The sequence below is a fragment of the Embiotoca jacksoni genome, unplaced genomic scaffold, assembly GCF_022577435.1.
Source record: "Embiotoca jacksoni isolate LCO1_2020_lvr unplaced genomic scaffold, fEmbJac1.0.p SCAF_5, whole genome shotgun sequence".
Lineage (NCBI taxonomy): Eukaryota > Metazoa > Chordata > Actinopteri > Embiotocidae > Embiotoca > Embiotoca jacksoni.
Window position 1 is genome coordinate 9,867,180 of NW_027185403.1, and position 19,825 is coordinate 9,887,004.

General features: G+C 42.8%; 3 protein-coding genes across 38 annotated transcripts in view; all 3 read right to left on the bottom strand.

The window, feature by feature from the left end:
* Positions 1 to 19,825, bottom strand: part of LOC138211660 (protocadherin gamma-C5-like) — a 284,193-nt gene that overhangs the window by 68,149 nt on the left and 196,219 nt on the right. Inside the window, exon 1 of one of the 36 annotated variants that reach the window (XM_069171657.1) lies at positions 16,278 to 18,804. The exons of 31 other annotated variants lie outside the window; for them this stretch is intronic. In XM_069171657.1, coding sequence (XP_069027758.1) covers positions 16,278 to 18,677 — 2,400 coding nt within the window. In that variant the 5' untranslated portion in view covers positions 18,678 to 18,804. Of the gene's footprint in view, positions 1 to 366; positions 2,933 to 6,657; positions 9,194 to 9,772; positions 12,323 to 13,017; positions 15,564 to 16,277; positions 18,805 to 19,825 lie in introns of those variants that run through there. 4 more of the 36 variants (XM_069171670.1, XM_069171668.1, XM_069171674.1 and 1 more) reach the window with 4 other exon arrangements.
* The window catches only part of LOC138211666 (protocadherin gamma-A2-like), a 56,008-nt gene that overhangs the window by 26,272 nt on the left and 9,911 nt on the right, over positions 1 to 19,825 (bottom strand). The gene's annotated exons all lie outside the window — the stretch shown is intronic.
* LOC138211720 (protocadherin beta-16-like) lies at positions 3,434 to 6,386 on the bottom strand. Its single transcript, XM_069171807.1, has one exon. It carries the CDS (start codon positions 5,925 to 5,927, stop codon positions 3,486 to 3,488), a length of 2,442 nt encoding a protein of 813 aa, XP_069027908.1. The 5' UTR covers positions 5,928 to 6,386; the 3' UTR covers positions 3,434 to 3,485.

Genomic DNA, 19,825 nt, shown 5'->3' on the forward strand with positions numbered 1-19,825 from the left:
TGCAAAACTGCAGGATAAGTGTTTAAAAAAAAACATATTTGAAGCAGACTCAGGAAGATTAAACCAAATTGGTTTTACACGTTATGTCAGTGTATTTGGTTGTTAAAGGAGATGAGTATGCACGTATACAAATATCAGCCTATCAGAAATATGTTGCTTATATGCACTTTCTCCTCAGTGTAGAAAGTAAGAGAGAACACATGAATATTTCATGTACAGAAATAGTAACCAATCACACCTTAAGACAAAATCTCAGCTGCTGGTGCTGAAGTAATAGTACAGTTTTACGAAGGGAAAGCAATTCAATGCATAACATGATAACCCAATGCAAGAAGAAGGAGAGCTCAAATATTGTCACAATCTAACCTCTAGAGGAGAGTCTGGTTCATCCAGGATGTTCTTCTCACTTTGTATCCGCTGCATCGTCGCTGTAGAACTGGGGTCCATTATCAGCACGTTCTGACTACCGGCTCTGCCGAACTTACAGTCACTCTTTCTGGAGTCAGTCGTCCTGCACACTTCGTAATTGTACACGTGTTGGAGAGTTCCTGTCCCCAAAGTGTCGGAGTAACGTGGTGGATAATATGGAATCACAGGGAGGTTGGAGTGATACATGACGCGAGACTGTCTCCATCTGTAGATCTTCACTGATATAATAACCACTAAACACGTGATGAAGAGGAAGGAAACTACAGCCAGAGCTAGCACTAAGTAAAAAGTCAGGTTGTCGTTGTATTCTTTGTCCTGTGTAAAGTCAGTGAACTCCGACAGCACTTCAGGGAAGCTGTCCGCCACCGCCACGTTAACAATGACTGTAGCTGAACGAGAGGGCTGCCCGTTGTCCTCCACTATAATGGTCAGTCTTTGTTTCACAGCATCTTTATCAGTGACTTGGCGGATAGTTCTGATTTCTCCATTCTGTAAGCCCACTTCAAACAGCGCCCTGTCTGTGGCTTTCTGCAGTTTATAGGAGAGCCAGGCATTCTGTCCAGAGTCCACATCAACAGCCACCACTTTAGTCACCAGATAGCCCACATCTGCTGAACGAGGCACCATTTCAGCCACCACAGAGCCACCAGTCTGGACCGGGTACAGAACCTGAGGGGGGTTGTCGTTCTGATCCCGGATCAGGATTTTCACAGTCACGTTGCTACTGAGTGGAGGAGAGCCTCCATCCTGCGCTTTGACGCGGAACTGGAAATCTTTGATCTGCTCGTAGTCAAAAGAGCGAACTGCATGGATGACTCCACTATCAGCACTAACGGACACATATGAGGAGACTGGCACTCCGTTAACAGAGGAGTCCTCCAGTATGTAAGAAACACGCGCATTCTGGTTCCAGTCAGCGTCTCTGGCTTTCACTGTGAATATAGAGAGGCCTGGTGTGTTGTTTTCTACAATGTAGGCCTCATATGAGCTCCTCTCAAAGACAGGCGCGTTGTCATTCACATCGGAGATCTGTAAGGTGAGAGTGACGCTGCTGGAGAGGGAGGGTACTCCCTCATCAGAGCAGGTCACTGTGATATTATACTCAGAGGCTGTCTCTCTGTCTAGATCATTGTCTGTCACTAAGCTATAGAAATTATTGGATGTAAATTTTATTTCAAAGGGGATATTTTGATTTATCACACAATTAACTTTCCCATTAGTTTCAGAATCCGGGTCATTTACACTCATTAAAGCTATCACTGTCTTGTGGGCTGAATCCTCTGGTATCGAGCCTGATGTTGATATCATATTTACAACAGGGTTGTTGTCATTCACGTCAATTATATCAATTATTATCTTACTGGAGTCAGAGAGTCCGCCTTGATCGATGGCCTCTATGTCGATGTTGTAATTTTTTTCTTTTTCATAGTCGATTGGACCATCTAATATCACATCACCTTCACTATTAATGTGAAATAACTTTGAAACTGTATCCATGCTATTTCCGATGACGTAGGTCACTTTTCCATTTGAGCCTTTGTCTGCATCAGAAGCAGTGATTTTACTAATAAGTGTTCCTATTGCGGAGTTTTCTGTAATGCTTGCTTTGTAAATAGTTTGACTAAAAACAGGGGCATTGTCGTTTGCATCCAGCACGGCGACGTGAATCTGCATCGTTCCTGTCATTTGCGGTTCTCCTCCATCTTCCGCAGTTAAAATTAAAGATATGTGTTCTTGCTTCTCTCTGTCCAGCGGCTTTTGCAAAATCATTTCCACTTTTTTGCTTCCATCAGACTGAGCATGCAGTTTAAGCATAAAATTGTCGCTCGGTTTAAGAGTGTATCTCTGAAGACCATTCGTTCCAATATCAGGGTCAATCGCTTTCTCCAGCATGAATTTAGAGCCGATGACTGCTGACTCGCTTATTTCAAACACTCTCTCTTCCTTTTGGAATGTCGGAGCATTGTCGTTAATGTCGGTAATTTCAACAGTAACTGGGAATAATTCCAGTGGGCTCTCTAGTGTAATTTGAAAATGTAAAGCGCAAGGCGTCGTCTGTCTGCAGAGCGCTTCGCGGTCTATTTTTTCTTTGATGAGGAGGACTCCCCTTTCTCTGCTCAGTTCGATATATTGAGCACTGTCTCCCGTGTAAATACGAGCCTTGCCTGACCTCAGCCGGTTGACGTCAAAACCTAAATCTCGTGCTATATTGCCGACCAAAGAGCCTTTTGCCATTTCCTCCGGAATCGAGTAGCTGACCTGTCCGATCACATATCCGAGGCAGAAGATGGAGATTACCAGTACTTGCCGTTTCATTGTTCTGTCCGACACCGCAGTCTCACCACAGCTACTGTTTTTATTCCGTTTTTGAGTAAGAATCCGTCACTTGTAGACTATAAATTGCAGCAAAATACGTTTTAATCCGCACATTAAAAACATAATTCCATCTTTAGCGGTCTGTCGAACTGGTCTGATGTCCGAGGGGCGCGTTTCTACGTCTGATACAGTGCCTCAGTAATATGGCAATGATTGGGAAGATGTGTGACAAAAGCATCTCGCAACTTCAACACATTGGACAACAGCGGCCCGTTGAGTTCAAATTGTGAAAGTACATAAGAAAAACAGTAGCCATGCAAATTCAAATGGTAAAACCAGGCAAAGAATAATCAAATTACATATATCCTGCCCACTTTGCAGGAATTAAAAATAAATGATAGGATTTCAGTCAACTGAAACGGGAGGTAGAATACTGCATAAAAAAGTAAGGTAGCTACTACTGATTTAAACATGAGACTGGGTCAAATATTGCTGGACTATGTGAAAAGGTAGAGTGTAGTTAATTTAAACGAGGACATTTAATTTGAAAACTCAGTCATAGAGTATTCAGCCAAACATTGTTGTAACTATCACTTACTCAATCCTTCATTGACATTCATGTCTTTTACAGCCTAAAATATACAGAGAGCATACAAAAGGAAACTAATGTGGAACTGTGCTCTGTGTTGCTGTCCAGGGTGCTGAAATGTTGCCCAACATAAACCATTTGAGCGAAAGAATCAGTCTGATACTACATACAAACACTTAACAACAGAAATTAACCCTATATGACCAACCTCTAGAGGAGAGTCTGGTTCATCCAGGATGTTCTTCTCACTCTGCAGCCGCTGCATCGTCGCTGTAGAACTGGGGTCCATTATCAGCACGTTCTGACTACCGGCTCTGCCGAACTTACAGTCACTCTTTCTGGAGTCTGTCGTCCTGCACACCTCGTAATTGTACACGTGTTGGAGAGTCCCTGTCCCCAAAGTGTCCGAGTAACGTGGTGGATAATACGGAATCACAGGGAGGTTGGAATGACACATGACGCGAGACTGTCTCCATCTGTAGATCTTCACTGATATAATAACCACTAAACACGTGATGAAGAGGAAGGAAACTACAGCCAGAGCCAGCACTAAGTAAAAAGTCAGGTTATCGTTGTATTCCTTGTCGTGTGTAAAGTCAGTGAACTCCGACAGCACTTCAGGGAAGCTGTCCGCCACCGCCACGTTAACAATGACTGTAGCTGAACGAAAGGGCTGCCCGTTGTCCTCCACTATAACGGTCAGTCTCTGTTTCACAGCATCTTTATCAGTGACTTGGCGGATAGTTCTGATTTCTCCATTCTGTAAGCCCACTTCAAACAGCGCCCTGTCTGTGGCTTTCTGCAGTTTATAGGAGAGCCAGGCATTCTGTCCAGAGTCCACATCAACAGCCACCACTTTAGTCACCAGATAGCCCACATCTGCTGAACGAGGCACCATTTCAGCCACCACAGAGCCACCAGTCTGGACCGGGTACAGAATCTGAGGGGGGTTGTCGTTCTGGTCCTGGATCAGGATTTTCACAGTCACGTTGCTACTGAGTGGAGGAGAGCCTCCATCCTGCGCTTTGACGCGGAACTGGAAATCTTTGATCTGCTCGTAGTCAAAAGAGCGAACTGCATGGATGACTCCACTATCAGCGCTAACGGACACATATGAGGAGACTGGCACTCCGTTAACAGAGGAGTCCTCCAGTATGTAAGAAACACGCGCATTCTGGTTCCAGTCAGCGTCTCTGGCTTTCACTGTGAATATAGAGAGGCCTGGTGTGTTGTTTTCTACAATGTAGGCCTCATATGAGCTCCTCTCAAAGACAGGCGCGTTGTCATTCACATCAGAGATCTGTAAAGTGAGAGTGACGCTGCTGGAGAGGGAGGGTACTCCCTCATCAGAGCAGGTTACTGTGATATTATACTGAGAGGCGAATTCTCTATCTAAAGCTACCTCTGATACTAAAGTATAGAATCCATTCATTGTGTTTTGTATTTTAAAGGGAATGTCATTATTAATATTACACTTCACTTCCCCATTCCTCTCAGAGTCAGGATCATTTACGCTTAGCATGGCAATCACAGTATTCTCAGGAGAGTCTTCTAAAATAGTTTCTGATTTAGAAAGTATTTTCAACTGAGGGCTGTTGTCATTTACATCCGTAATATCAATTAAAATCTTACTAGAATCTGAGAGCCCTCCGTTATCTATGGCCTCGATATCTATTTGAAAGAGCTTCGACTTTTCATAGTCTATGTCACCGATCACGATAATCTCTCCAGTTTTTCTATCAATCTGAAACAGGTCAGATAAACGACGCTTGCTGTTTGAAATTGCGTATGATATTTCTCCGTTAGAGCCTCTATCTTTGTCGGACGCTCTAACAGTGATTACACTTGTCCCCCTCGGGGAATTTTCCGTTATTGTTGCCTTGTATATTGGTTTAGTGAAAACCGGTGCATTGTCGTTAATATCTAACACGTTAACAGTTATCTGCATTGTACCTGACATGCGCGGCTGTCCGCCATCCAGAGCAGTTAATAACAGTGAGATTTTTTCCTCTTGCTCTCGATCGAGAGGTTTCTGTAGAACCAAATCGACCTTCTTACTTCCATCCGCTTGATTCTCTAATTTTAGAGCAAAGTTGTTTGTTGGATTTAGCGAATAGCTTTGTAGACCGTTTGTACCAATGTCAGCATCGATGGCTTTGTCTAGTACAAATTTAGATCCAATAACGGCTGACTCGCTGATTTCAAAACGTTTCTCGCTCGATGCAAAGCTGGGAGCATTGTCATTAATGTCTGTGATTTCTATTGTTATTCGAAACAATTCAATCGGATTTTCCAGAATCATCTGTAAATGTAAAGCGCAGGGCGTCGTTTCTCCACACAACGTCTCTCTGTCTATTCTCTCTTTGATAAGCAGGACACCCCGGTCTCTGTTCAGCTCGACATATTCTGCACTGTCTCCCGAATGAATGCGAGCTTTACCCGATTTGAGCCTCTTAAAATCTAAACCCAAATCCTGAGCAACATTACAGACTAATGAACCTTTCTCCATTTCCTCAGGAATAGAGTAGCTGACCTGCCCGAACACCGAGGTGAGAGAGAAAACCAAGAGGACCAACAGTACTTGCCGTCTCATTGTTCTGGGGAAATAATCCTGTGGTTTTAATAAAACCGTAATCCATAAAAAATATTGTTAAAAAGTCCGACCGCCACTCAAAGACATGCTAAACAAAGAGATAGCAGCTTTCAGTTTCCGTGAGCAGATCCCGACATAACTGAGAGAAGGCGGTTAGTGTCGATTTCATTGTCTACGAGGCGGTTTTAGGAGGAGGTACATTTGACAGCCCTATCTAAGACTGCCACACTCTGGCCAACAGCGGCCCTTTCTGTTCAATACACCAAACAGCAAAAACTGGGGTAAGGAGGATGATATGTATGACTAGTCATGGAAAAACAGACCAAAAACATATTATTTTTGAAGTAGTAGTAGTAGTAGTAGTAAAATAATAACTCGTTTGCTTGTCTCAGTAAGGTGTTAGTTTACCTGTGTGATATAACATATTGTATTTGTAATTTTGCAGACTGAAACAAATGAGTGCTCGTAGTAAATCATAACAATCAGACAATAAATACAATATCATCTGAAATGACACAGTAAGTACGTGAAAGCATCATTTGGTTGTGAGGATACAGCTCCACAACTCCAAAGAGCAACACCTGGACCTTTAACAAAATAATTTATATTGACAGATTCAAATCAGTGATAGCAAAACAAATAATAAACATAAACAGAGCTGGATATATAATTCATTTAAAATATAAACAATTTTAAGTTAAAGTATTGAATGTCAACATGACAATCTAACCTCCAGAGGAGAGTCTGGTTCATCCAGGATATTCTTCTCACTTTGTATCCGCTGCATCGTCGCTGTAGAACTGGGGTCCATTATCAGCACGTTCTGACTACCGGCTCTGCCGAACTTACAGTCACTCTTTCTGGAGTCAGTCGTCCTGCACACCTCGTAATTGTACACGTGTTGGAGAGTCCCTGTCCCCAAAGTGTCGGAGTAACGTGGTGGATAATATGGAATCACAGGGAGGTTGGAGTGATACAGGACGCGAGACTGTCTCCATCTGTAGATCTTCACTGATATAATAACCACTAAACACGTGATGAAGAGGAAGGAAACTACAGCCAGAGCCAGAACTAAGTAAAAAGTCAGGTTGTCGTTGTATTCCTTGTCGTGTGTAAAGTCAGTGAACTCCGACAGCACTTCAGGGAAGCTGTCCGCCACCGCCACGTTAACAATGACTGTAGCTGAACGAGAGGGCTGCCCGTTGTCCTCCACTATAACGGTCAGTCTTTGTTTCACAGCATCTTTATCAGTGACTTGGCGGATAGTTCTGATTTCTCCATTCTGTAAGCCCACTTCAAACAGCGCCCTGTCTGTGGCTTTCTGCAGTTTATAGGAGAGCCAGGCATTCTGTCCAGAGTCCACATCAACAGCCACCACTTTAGTCACCAGATAGCCCACATCTGCTGAACGAGGCACCATTTCAGCCACCACAGAGCCACCAGTCTGGACCGGATACAGAACCTGAGGGGGGTTGTCGTTCTGGTCCCGGATCAGGATTTTCACAGTCACGTTGCTACTGAGTGGAGGAGAGCCTCCATCCTGCGCTTTGACGCGGAACTGGAAATCTTTGATCTGCTCGTAGTCAAAAGAGCGAACTGCATGGATGACTCCACTATCAGCACTAACGGACACATATGAGGAGACTGGCACTCCGTTAACAGAGGAGTCCTCCAGTATGTAAGAAACACGCGCATTCTGGTTCCAGTCAGCGTCTCTGGCTTTCACTGTGAATATAGAGACACCTGGTGTGTTGTTTTCTACAATGTAGGCCTCATATGAGCTCCTCTCAAAGACAGGCGCGTTGTCATTCACATCGGAGATCTGTAAGCTGAGAGTGACGCTGCTGGAGAGGGAGGGTACTCCCTCATCAGAGCAGGTTACTGTGATATTATACTGAGAGGCTAATTCTCTATCTAAAGCTACCTCTGATACTAAAGTATAGAATCCATTCATTGTGTTTTGTATTTTAAAGGGAATGTCATTATTAATATTACACTTCACTTCCCCATTCCTCTCAGAATCAGGATCATTTACGCTTAGCATGGCAATCACAGTATTCTCAGGAGAGTCTTCTAAAATAGTTTCTGATTTAGAAAGTATTTTCAACTGAGGGCTGTTGTCATTTACATCCGTGATATCAATTAAAGTCTTACTAGAATCTGAGAGCCCTCCGTTATCTATGGCCTCGATATCTATTTGAAAGAGCTTCGCCTTTTCATAGTCTATGTCACCGATCACGGTAATCTCTCCAGTTTTTCTATCAATCTGAAACAGGTCAGATAAACGACGCTTGCTGTTTGAAATTGCGTATGATATTTCTCCGTTAGAGCCTTTATCTTTGTCGGACGCACTAACAGTGATTACACTTGTCCCCCTCGGGGAATTTTCCGTTATTGTCGCCTTGTATATTGGTTTAGTAAAAACCGGTGCATTGTCGTTTGCATCTAACACGTTAACCGTTATCTGCATTGTACCTGACATGCGCGGCTGTCCGCCATCCAGAGCAGTTAATAACAGTGAGATTTTTTCCTCTTGCTCTCGATCGAGAGGTTTCTGTAGAACCAAATCGACCTTCTTACTTCCATCCGCTTGATTCTCTAATTTTAGAGCAAAGTTGTTTGTTGGATTTAGCGAATAGCTTTGTAGACCATTAGTACCAATGTCAGCATCGATGGCTTTGTCTAGTACAAATTTAGATCCAATAACGGCTGACTCGCTGATTTCAAAACGTTTCTCGCTCGATGCAAAGCTGGGAGCATTGTCATTAATGTCTGTGATTTCTATTGTTATTCGAAACAATTCAATCGGATTTTCCAGAATCATCTGTAAATGTAAAGCGCAGGGCGTCGTTTCTCCACACAACGTCTCTCTGTCTATTCTCTCTTTGATAAGCAGGACACCCCGGTCTCTGTTCAGCTCGACATATTCTGCACTGTCTCCCGAATGAATGCGAGCTTTACCCGATTTGAGCCTCTTAAAATCTAAACCCAAATCCTGAGCAACATTACAGACTAATGAACCTTTCTCCATTTCCTCAGGAATAGAGTAGCTGACCTGCCCGAACACCGAGGTGAGAGAGAAAACCAAGAGGACCAACAGTACTTGCCGTCTCATTGTTCTGGGGAAATAATCCTGTGGTTTTAATAAAACCGTAATCCATAAAAAATATTGTTAAAAAGTCCGACCGCCACTCAAAGACATGCTAAACAAAGAGATAGCAGCTTTCAGTTTCCGTGAGCAGATCCCGACATAACTGAGAGAAGGCGGTTAGTGTCGGTTTCATTGTCTACGAGGCGGTTTTAGGAGGAGGTACATTTGACAGCCCTATCTAAGACTGCCACACTCTGGCCAACAGCGGCCCTTTCTGTTCAATACACCAAACAGCAAAAACTGGGGTAAGGAGGATGATATGTATGACTAGTCATGGAAAAACAGACCAAAAACATATTATTTTTGAAGTAGTAGTAGTAGTAGTAGTAAAATAATAACTCGTTTGCTTGTCTCAGTAAGGTGTTAGTTTACCTGTGTGATATAACATATTGTATTTGTAATTTTACAGACTGAAACAAATGAGTGCTCGGAGTAAATCATAGCAATCAGACAATGAATACAATATCATCTGAAATGACACAGTAAGTACGTGAAAGCATCATTTGGTTGTGAGGATACAGCTCCACAACTCCGAAGAGCAACACCTGGACCTTTAACAAAATAATTTATATTGACAGATTCAAATCAGTGATAGCAAAACAAATAATAAACATAAACAGAGCTGGATATATAATTCATTTAAAATATAAACAATTTTAAGTTAAAGTATTGAATGTCAACATGACAATCTAACCTCCAGAGGAGAGTCTGGTTCATCCAGGATGTTCTTCTCACTCTGTATCCGCTGCATCGTCGCTGTAGAACTGGGGTCCATTATCAGCACGTTCTGACTACCGGCTCTGCCGAACTTACAGTCACTCTTTCTGGAGTCTGTCGTCCTGCACACTTCGTAATTGTACACGTGTTGGAGAGTCCCTGTCCCCAAAGTGTCCGAGTAACGTGGTGGATAATATGGAATCACAGGGAGGCTGGAGTGATACATGATGCGAGATTGTCTCCATCTGTAGATCTTCACTGATATAATAACCACTAAACACGTGATGAAGAGGAAGGAAACTACAGCCAGAGCCAGCACTAAATAAAAAGTCAGGTTGTCGTTGTACTCCTTGTCTTGTGTAAAGTCGGTGAACTCCGACAGCACTTCAGGGAAGCTGTCCGCCACCGCCACGTTAACAATGACTGTAACTGAACGAGAGGGCTGCCCGTTGTCCTCCACTATGACGGTCAGTCTTTGTTTCACAGCATCTTTATCAGTGACTTGGCGGATAGTTCTGATTTCTCCATTCTGTAAGCCCACTTCAAACAGCGCCCTGTCTGTGGCTTTCTGCAGTTTATAGGAGAGCCAGGCATTCTGTCCAGAGTCCACATCAACAGCCACCACTTTAGTCACCAGATAGCCCACATCTGCTGAACGAGGCACCATTTCAGCCACCACAGAGCCGCCAGTCTGGACCGGATACAGAACCTGAGGGGGGTTGTCGTTCTGGTCCTGGATCAGTATTTTCACAGTCACGTTGCTACTGAGTGGAGGAGAGCCTCCATCCTGCGCTTTGACGCGGAACTGGAAATCTTTGATCTGCTCGTAGTCAAAAGAGCGAACTGCATGGATGACTCCACTATCAGCACTAACGGACACATATGAGGAGACTGGTACTCCGTTAACAGAGGAGTCCTCCAGTATGTAAGAAACACGCGCATTCTGGTTCCAGTCAGCGTCTCTGGCTTTCACTGTGAATATAGAGAGGCCTGGTGTGTTGTTTTCTACAATGTAGGCCTCATATGAGCTCCTCTCAAAGACAGGCGCATTGTCATTCACATCGGAGATCTGTAAGGTGAGAGTGACGCTGCTGGAGAGGGAGGGTACTCCCTCATCAGAGCAGGTTACTGTGATATTATACTCAGAGGCTGTCTCTCTGTCTAATTCACTGTCTGTCACTAAACTATAGAAATTATTTGATGTCGACATTATAGTCAAAGGTGTGTTATCGTTGATAAAACAGTGAACTTTACCATTTTCATTTGAATCTGGATCTTGAACGTTCATCATCGCTACAACAGTGTTTGATTTAGAATGTTCAGATATTGTGTTCGATTTCGACATGATATTAATCGTTGGTTTGTTGTCGTTCATATCCACCACTTCAACAATTACTTTACATGAATCTGTAAGTCCACCATCATCACTTGCACGTATGTTAACGCGGTAATTACGTGCAGTTTCATAATCAATGTTTCCAATTAATCTGATTTCCCCGGTGTCTTCGTTTATCTGAAATAGTGCATGGGCTTGATCTAAACTGTTCGTAATTGAGTACTTTATTCCACCGTTTGTTCCATAATCTGCATCTGAGGCACTAACGCTGGTGATAACCGTCCCTTCTGGGGCATTTTCAAACACAGTCGCTGTGTAAGTGGACTGTGTAAAAACTGGCGCATTATCATTGACATCTAACACCGTGATGGAAATCCGTATCGTTCCTGACATTTGTGGGTCTCCTCCATCAAAGGCTGTTAAAACTAAAGCTATAAACTCTTCATTTTCTCTGTCAAGAGGCTTCTGTAAAACCAATTCAGTTTTATCTGTTCCATCAACCTGACTGTCCCGTTTAAGTATAAAATTATCCGTAGGTTTGAGCTCGTATTTTTGAAGACCATTTTTGCCGACATCAAGATCTATTGCTCCATCTAATACAAATTTGCCTCCGATTACAGCGGATTCGCTGATTTTAAAACTGACTTCGTTCTTTTCAAAGGTGGGAGGATTGTCATTTATATCTGTAATCTCGACTGTGATACTGTAAAACTCCATAGGGTTCTCCAAAATGATCTGAAAATGTAAAGCACAAGGCGTCGTCTGCCTGCAAATCGCTTCTCTGTCTATTCTGTCTTTGATGAGAAGGACTCCGCGTTCTCTATTTAGCTCGATGTACCCCGCACTGTCTCCTGTATAGACGCGAGCTCTACCAGATTTCAAACGCTTTATGTCTAAACCCAAATCCTGAGCAATATTACCGACTAAGGACCCACTCGGCATTTCCTCAGGGATGGAGTAGCTGACTTGGCCAAGCACTGAACGGACATAAAGGACCAGGGAAAACAACAGTACTTGCCGTCTCATTGTTCTGTTCGATATTTTCCTCGGGAAAGTAAGACGAATAATATTCCACAATGACCGAATATCCACTACAATTTATGAAAAGCAGGCATCACTCCATAACCGTCCACATCGGTCAAAAAAACAAGTATTTCAGCACTGTCGTCGTTTAAGTGTACGCCGCGGTTTGGACACAGTAACTGTCTTTCTCTCTATGATATCATCATCGCGGGGGAGGTTTCTCTTTAAACCTGCCATTAAACATCAGCACACTGGCCAACAGCGGCCCTAAGAGTACAAAGTAATGAACTACAGTTACTGCACAAGGAATTTATTATGTACACGAGGAGATACTCGTTTACAAGTATTAGGAGAAAACAACCAATCAAATAGTTGATAGAACACCTGAGAACTAGATAATAGAGAACTCAACTAACTATGTTTCAAAATGTTACAGATCCATTCCCTGACACCGTAAAAAGGAACTACCAAGTAATTTTCATATATTGAAAATATTCATTCAAATATCATAATGCCACTCATGAACATAAAAAAAATAATCGTGTTGACCCGAGTATGTTATTTAAAAGTTTGGACAGAGAGAAGGACAGAATGAAAGAAAGATTACTTTTAGGCTTTTGTTACTCAAAACACTGTATATGAGGTTACAATCTATCAATCCATGCTTGCACACCGAAACGCAGACACCATTAGTTGAAGCATTAAATGACTCAAAACAAGGGGGAAGATTTCCAGGGCAATCCTAGTGCCGCTGTCCATGGTGCTGAATGTAGACTATTGATAATTGGTCCCTTGTAAAAAGTGCATTAGTTAAAGAGAAAATGTATACATTTCACAACTAAATTGAACCCCAAATAACTAACCTCCAGAGGAGAGTCTGGTTCGTCCAGGATGCTCTTCTCATTCTGTATCCGCTGCATCGTCGCTGTAGAACTGGGGTCCATTATCAGCACGTTCTGACTACCGGCTCTGCCGAACTTACAGTCACTCTTTCTGGAGTCAGTCGTCCTGCACACCTCGTAATTGTACACGTGTTGGAGAGTTCCTGTCCCCAAAGTGTCCGAGTAACGTGGTGGATAATATGGAATCACAGGGAGGTTGGAGTGATACATGATGCGAGACTGTCTCCATCTGTAGATCTTCACTGATATAATAACCACCAAACATGTGATGAAGAGGAAGGAAACTACAGCCAGAGCCAGCACTAAGTAAAAAGTCAGGTTATCGTTGTATTCCTTGTCTTGTGTAAAGTCGGTGAACTCCGACAGCACTTCAGGGAAGCTGTCCGCCACCGCCACGTTAACAATGACTGTAGCTGAACGAGAGGGCTGCCCGTTGTCCTCCACTATAACGGTCAGTCTTTGTTTCACAGCATCTTTATCAGTGACTTGGCGGATAGTTCTGATTTCTCCATTCTGTAAGCCCACTTCAAACAACGCCCTGTCTGTGGCTTTCTGCAGTTTATAGGAGAGCCAGGCATTCTGTCCAGAGTCCACATCAACAGCCACCACTTTAGTCACCAGATAGCCCACATCTGCTGAACGAGGCACCATTTCAGCCACCACAGAGCCACCAGTCTGGACCGGGTACAGAACCTGAGGGGGGTTGTCGTTCTGGTCCCGGATCAGGATTTTCACAGTCACGTTGCTACTGAGTGGAGGAGAGCCTCCATCCTGTGCTTTGACACGGAACTGGAAATCTTTGATCTGCTCGTAGTCAAAAGAGCGAACTGCATGGATGACTCCACTATCAGCACTAACGGACACATATGAGGAGACTGGCACTCCGTTAACAGAGGAGTCCTCCAGTATGTAAGAAACACGCGCATTCTGGTTCCAGTCAGCGTCTCTGGCTTTCACTGTGAATATAGAGAGGCCTGGTGTGTTGTTTTCTACAATATAGGCCTCATATGAGCTCCTCTCAAAGACAGGCGCGTTGTCATTCACATCGGAGATCTGTAAGGTGAGAGTGACGCTGCTGGAGAGGGAGGGTACTCCCTCATCAGAGCAGGTCACTGTGATATTATACTGAGAGGAGATTTCTCTGTCTAAAGCGACTTCCGTAACGAAAGTATAAAATCCATTTAACGTAGTTTGTATTTTGAAGGGAATATTATCGTCTATTTTACATTCAACCTTCCCGTTGTTCTCTGAATCTGGATCGTTTATGCTTAACATACTAATAACAGTGTTTATTGGTGCGTCCTCTGATATAAACTCAGATTTAGAAACAATGTTGATGAGAGGATTATTGTCATTTATATCAATAACTTCAACTATTACTTTAGTTGAATCAGACAGCCCACCGCTGTCTACAACCTCAATATCCATTTGGTAAGTGTTTGCCTTTTCATAATCTATTTCACCGACCAAGATTATTTCCCCAGTTTTAGGATTGATATCAAACAGTTCAGATAAAAGACGTTTGCTGGTAGATATCAGATATGATACTTCACTGTTTGAGCCCACGTCTTTGTCAGATGCACTTACAGTAGTTACACTGGTGCCCTTGGGAGAATTTTCCTGTATTTTTGCTCGATACAAAGATTTGGCAAATGTCGGTGCGTTGTCATTCACATCCAATACATTGACAAATATCTGCATTGTCCCGGACATCTGCGGCTCTCCACCATCTATAGCGGTTAACGACAGCGACATGTACTCCTTTTTCTCTCGATCTAGAGGCTTCTGCAGGACCATCTCTACCTTTTTACTTCCATCTGCCTGATTTTCTAGTTTTAATACAAAGTGATCAGTTGGAGTAAGTGAATATTTTTGTAACCCATTCATCCCTATGTCGGAATCCATTGCTTTCTCTAAATTGAATTTCGATCCTAGCACAGCGGACTCGCTAATTTCAAAGCGTTTCTCTGCATTTGTAAAACTGGGTGTATTGTCGTTTATATCGGTAACCTCCACTGTTACACGAAACAATTCCATTGGATTTTCCAGAATTAACTGGAAATGTAAAGCACAAGGCGTCGTGTCTCCACACAAAGCCTCCCTGTCTATCCTCTCCTGGACAAGGAGGACTCCCCTTTCTTTATTCAGCCCGATGTATTCTACACTGCCTCCTGTGTAGACACGACCTTTACCTGATTTTAGTCTTCTGAGATCTAAACCTAAATCATGCGCTATGTTTCCAACCATAGAGCCTTTGGCCATTTCTTCGGGAATGGAGTAGCTGACCTGACCGAGCGCGTAGCTGAGACAGAGGACCGGGAGAAAAAACAGTACTTGCCGTTTCATTGTTCTGTTCGAACTCGTTTCCTTTTCTGCACCACTAAAAAAGAAGCATCCCTGATCCAGAAAGTGTGAAGGAAAATAAAAAAAAAATTAAAATCGTTTGCAATCCGAGTATATGAAATATGTGTATTCCCTGGTATGGTTTCTTGCTTTGCTCCTCACGAACGCGGACTGTCTTTCTCCGATTATGTCTATCATATCGGCAGAAGGGGCAGGACACGGAGAGACAAAAACAACACCCAGTAAATTGCTACACGCTTGCCAACAGCGACCCTTTGAGTTGAAAATACAAATTACAAAAATTAATATCGAAGAGAAAAAACGACAGTGTAAAGTCACAACGATAAAGCTGAACTAGAAACCAGAGTAAATTTGGCCATTTCAGCATATTTATATGACCCAAAGGATAGTTTTTGTTTATATGTTCAGGTGGTTTAGTAACAATTTAAATACTGCAAGTACAAAATAAATGTTTTGGCTGGACAGATAGGGCAAACCCATGACACCCGAATGTCTGCACTGAGGTGAGCGAGTGAATGAGACCTTCATTGGTCTGTAATGTCACGTGACAATTTAAAAGCCCCCTAAAATTACAGTCCAGACATATACTAGGCCTTGACTTACACCGTTACAATTATGGAGACTAAAATAAAAACACAGCACGCCGGTTTAATAGTACATACTGGAGTTAGTGTTGCTAAGTGTTGCTGTCCATGGTGCTGAATGGGTGAGTTGAAGTGTTACCGACAAACTGCCCAGACATGTAAATGTTGTCTTTTTGGAGCCCCACTGAAAGCTACAACGAATAAAATGATTGCTGCAGTACATGGTCTTGATTTATATACAAATGAAAAAAGTGAATAAGACATTTTTCTAACCTCTAAAGGGGAGTCTGGTTCATCCAGGATGCTCTTCTCACTCTGTATCCGCTGCATCGTCGCTGTAGAACTGGGGTCCATTATCAGCACGTTCTGACTACCGGCTCTGCCGAACTTACAGTCACTCTTTCTGGAGTCTGTCGTCCTGCACACTTCGTAATTGTACACGTGTTGGAGAGTCCCTGTCCCCAAAGTGTCTGAGTAACGTGGTGGATAATATGGAATCACAGGGAGGTTGGAGTGATACATGACACGAGACTGTCTCCATCTGTAGATCTTCACTGATATAATAACCACCAAACACGTGATGAAGAGGAAGGAAACTACAGCCAGAGCCAGAACTAAGTAAAAAGTCAGGTTGTCGTTGTATTCCTTGTCCTGTGTAAAGTCAGTGAACTCCGACAGCACTTCAGGGAAGCTGTCCGCCACCGCCACGTTAACAATGACTGTAGCTGAACGAGAGGGCTGCCCGTTGTCCTCCACTATAACGGTCAGTCTTTGTTTCACAGCATCTTTATCAGTGACTTGGCGGATAGTTCTGATTTCTCCATTCTGTAAGCCCACTTCAAACAGCGCCCTGTCTGTGGCTTTCTGCAGTTTATAGGAGAGCCAGGCATTCTGTCCAGAGTCCACATCAACAGCCACCACTTTAGTCACCAGATAGCCCACATCTGCTGAACGAGGCACCATTTCAGCCACCACAGAGCCACCAGTCTGGACCGGGTACAGAACCTGAGGGGGGTTGTCGTTCTGGTCCCGGATCAGGATTTTCACAGTCACGTTGCTACTGAGTGGAGGAGAGCCTCCATCCTGCGCTTTGACGCGGAACTGGAAATCTTTGATCTGCTCGTAGTCAAAAGAGCGAACTGCATGGATGACTCCACTATCAGCACTAACGGACACATATGAGGAGACTGGCACTCCGTTAACAGAGGAGTCCTCCAGTATGTAAGAAACACGCGCATTCTGGTTCCAGTCAGCGTCTCTGGCTTTCACTGTGAATATAGAGAGGCCTGGTGTGTTGTTTTCTACAATGTAGGCCTCATATGAGCTCCTCTCAAAGACAGGCGCGTTGTCATTCACATCAGAGATCTGTAAGGTGAGAGTGATGCTGCTGGAGAGGGAGGGTACTCCTTCATCAGAGCAGGTCACTGTGATATTATACTCGGAGGAGATCTCTCTGTCTATATCACTGTCTGTCACGAGGCTAAAGAATTTTTTTGACGTTGTTTTCATGAGAAATGGCATGTGTTCTTCCATGTTACATGTGACTTTGCCATTTTCTCCAGAGTCGGGATCTTGAACATTAAATATAGTAACTACAGTTCCTGGCTTAGAATTTTCAGATATTGAATTTGTTTTAGACATGATATTAATAGATGGATGATTATCATTCGTATCGGTCACCTCAACAATAATCTTACACGAATCTGTCAGTCCTCCATCATCACTAGCTTGGACATGTATTTCATAAAGCTGTGCCTTTTCATAATCCAGATTTCCATTTAAGGAAACGACACCGCTTTCTTCGGCGATTTTGAAAATAACGGGGACATCATCTAAAGTGTTTGTTATCGAATACAACACTTTTCCATTGGAACCTTCATCTGCATCTGTAGCACTAACAGTGCTCAAAATCGTATCTTTTGGAGCTGTCTCCATTACAGTAACCTTATAGACTTCTTGCGTAAATACTGGGGCATTGTCATTTACGTCAAGCACTGAAATTTCTACTCGCATTGTTCCGGACAGCTGCGGATCACCACCATCACTAGCTGTGAGAGTTAAAGAGAGGTGCTCTTGCGCCTCTCTGTCTAGATGTTTTTGCAAAACCATCTCCACCTTTTTACTCCCATCTTGCTGATTGTGGAGTTTTAGATGAAAGTTGTCTGTAGGTTTTAGCGAATAACTCTGCAATCCGTTCACACCGACATCGAGATCCATAGCTCTCTCGAGCACAAATTTTGCTCCGATCACAGCCGACTCACTAATCCTGAATTTCATCTCTTCCTTTTTGAAGCTGGGTGCATTATCATTAATGTCATTAATTTCGACTGTAACTGTATAAAATTCAATCGGGTCTTCCAGTGTAATTTGAAGATGTAAAGCGCAAGGTGTTGTCTGTCCGCAGAGCGCCTCTCTGTCGATTCTCTCTTTGACCAGCAGGACTCCTCTGTCTTTATTCAGCTCGATGTAGTCTGCATTGTCTTCTGTATATATACGAGCTTTACCTGACTTAAGTCTTTTCACGTTTATCCCTAAATCCTGCGCTATATTACCAACTAGCGAGCCTTTTGACATTTCTTCGGGAATGGAGTAGGCGACCTGCCCGTACACTGAGCTGAAGGATAACATCGAGATGAACAACAGTACTTGCCATCTCATTGTTCTGTCCGACATTTTTTCTTCGCCAAATACTGGAAGTATAAAAAAACGTTATAATCCAAAGCGTCAAGTATCCTTTACTACGAAGTATTCCAGACGAAAATTGATTTTCTTCGTGTTTTCTCAGCCCAAAATAAACGAATCGCAGTACGGATATCTCCGGCTTCTGTAAAGACGCTTGTGTGCTGTATGTGTGTCTCTTTCTCTATTTAATGCATCAAATGAAGGGGGAATGCTCTACATTAGTCAATAGCGGCCCTGAGAGTTCAAAAACGTGCACTGCAGGCGACGCCAATGGGAGGATCAGTATGTAGAAATAATTAACACTTACAGACATTACAAACGGAAAGATCTCACCACATTATGTGATTCCCGAGCAATGACTTACATTCCAGCAGAAATGACTTAATATGTAACTCTTCAATTAAAAGGACAGTTCAGTGACAATGACATTATATAGAAATACATTTCGTTCTTAACTGTTGGGGTTAGTATATCGTTTCCTCATTTAACTCTGCAAGTTTTGGGTGCTATGCATGAAAAGTCTTGTTGAGTTAATAACACTTTAATTTTGAAAGGTTATCTTAGAAATTAATGCCAACTTAAAAGTCAATTTTAAACAAAGGCAGAGATAAAAAAAAAAAAAAAAAAAATATCGGCTGAAGTGATTATTATCTTAAAAGTGATGAGCAACAAAAAGGCACCATGCTTGCACCTTGGTAAAAAACATGTTCTGAAATACATAACCTTCTATTATGCATAGACTAACCACTTGGGAGAAACACCCTGCAAGCTGTGCATCAGCATGTCGTAAAACCTTTTTCTGCAGCAATGAACAGCACCAAGCTGATATATCAAACACCTACAAATTTTATCTTACCATAAGGTCAATTAAAATATGACAACATAAAAGAGGGAACACCCTCACTGACTGCTTCTAAAGGGTTTATTTCTGACTCTTACAACGTCACATCAGCTGACAAACTATATGTCTTGTCGTATACCAAGTCTTTTGCAGCAAAACACAGGTATGTCCTTGTAATGTGCCATGCGATTCTAAGGCCATGAAAGAATAAAACAACTCCAGAAAGACTGAAAATATACATTCACAGTAAAGGGAGACTGTAACTAAGTGTAGTGAAATGATTTTGATTCACCTGTTA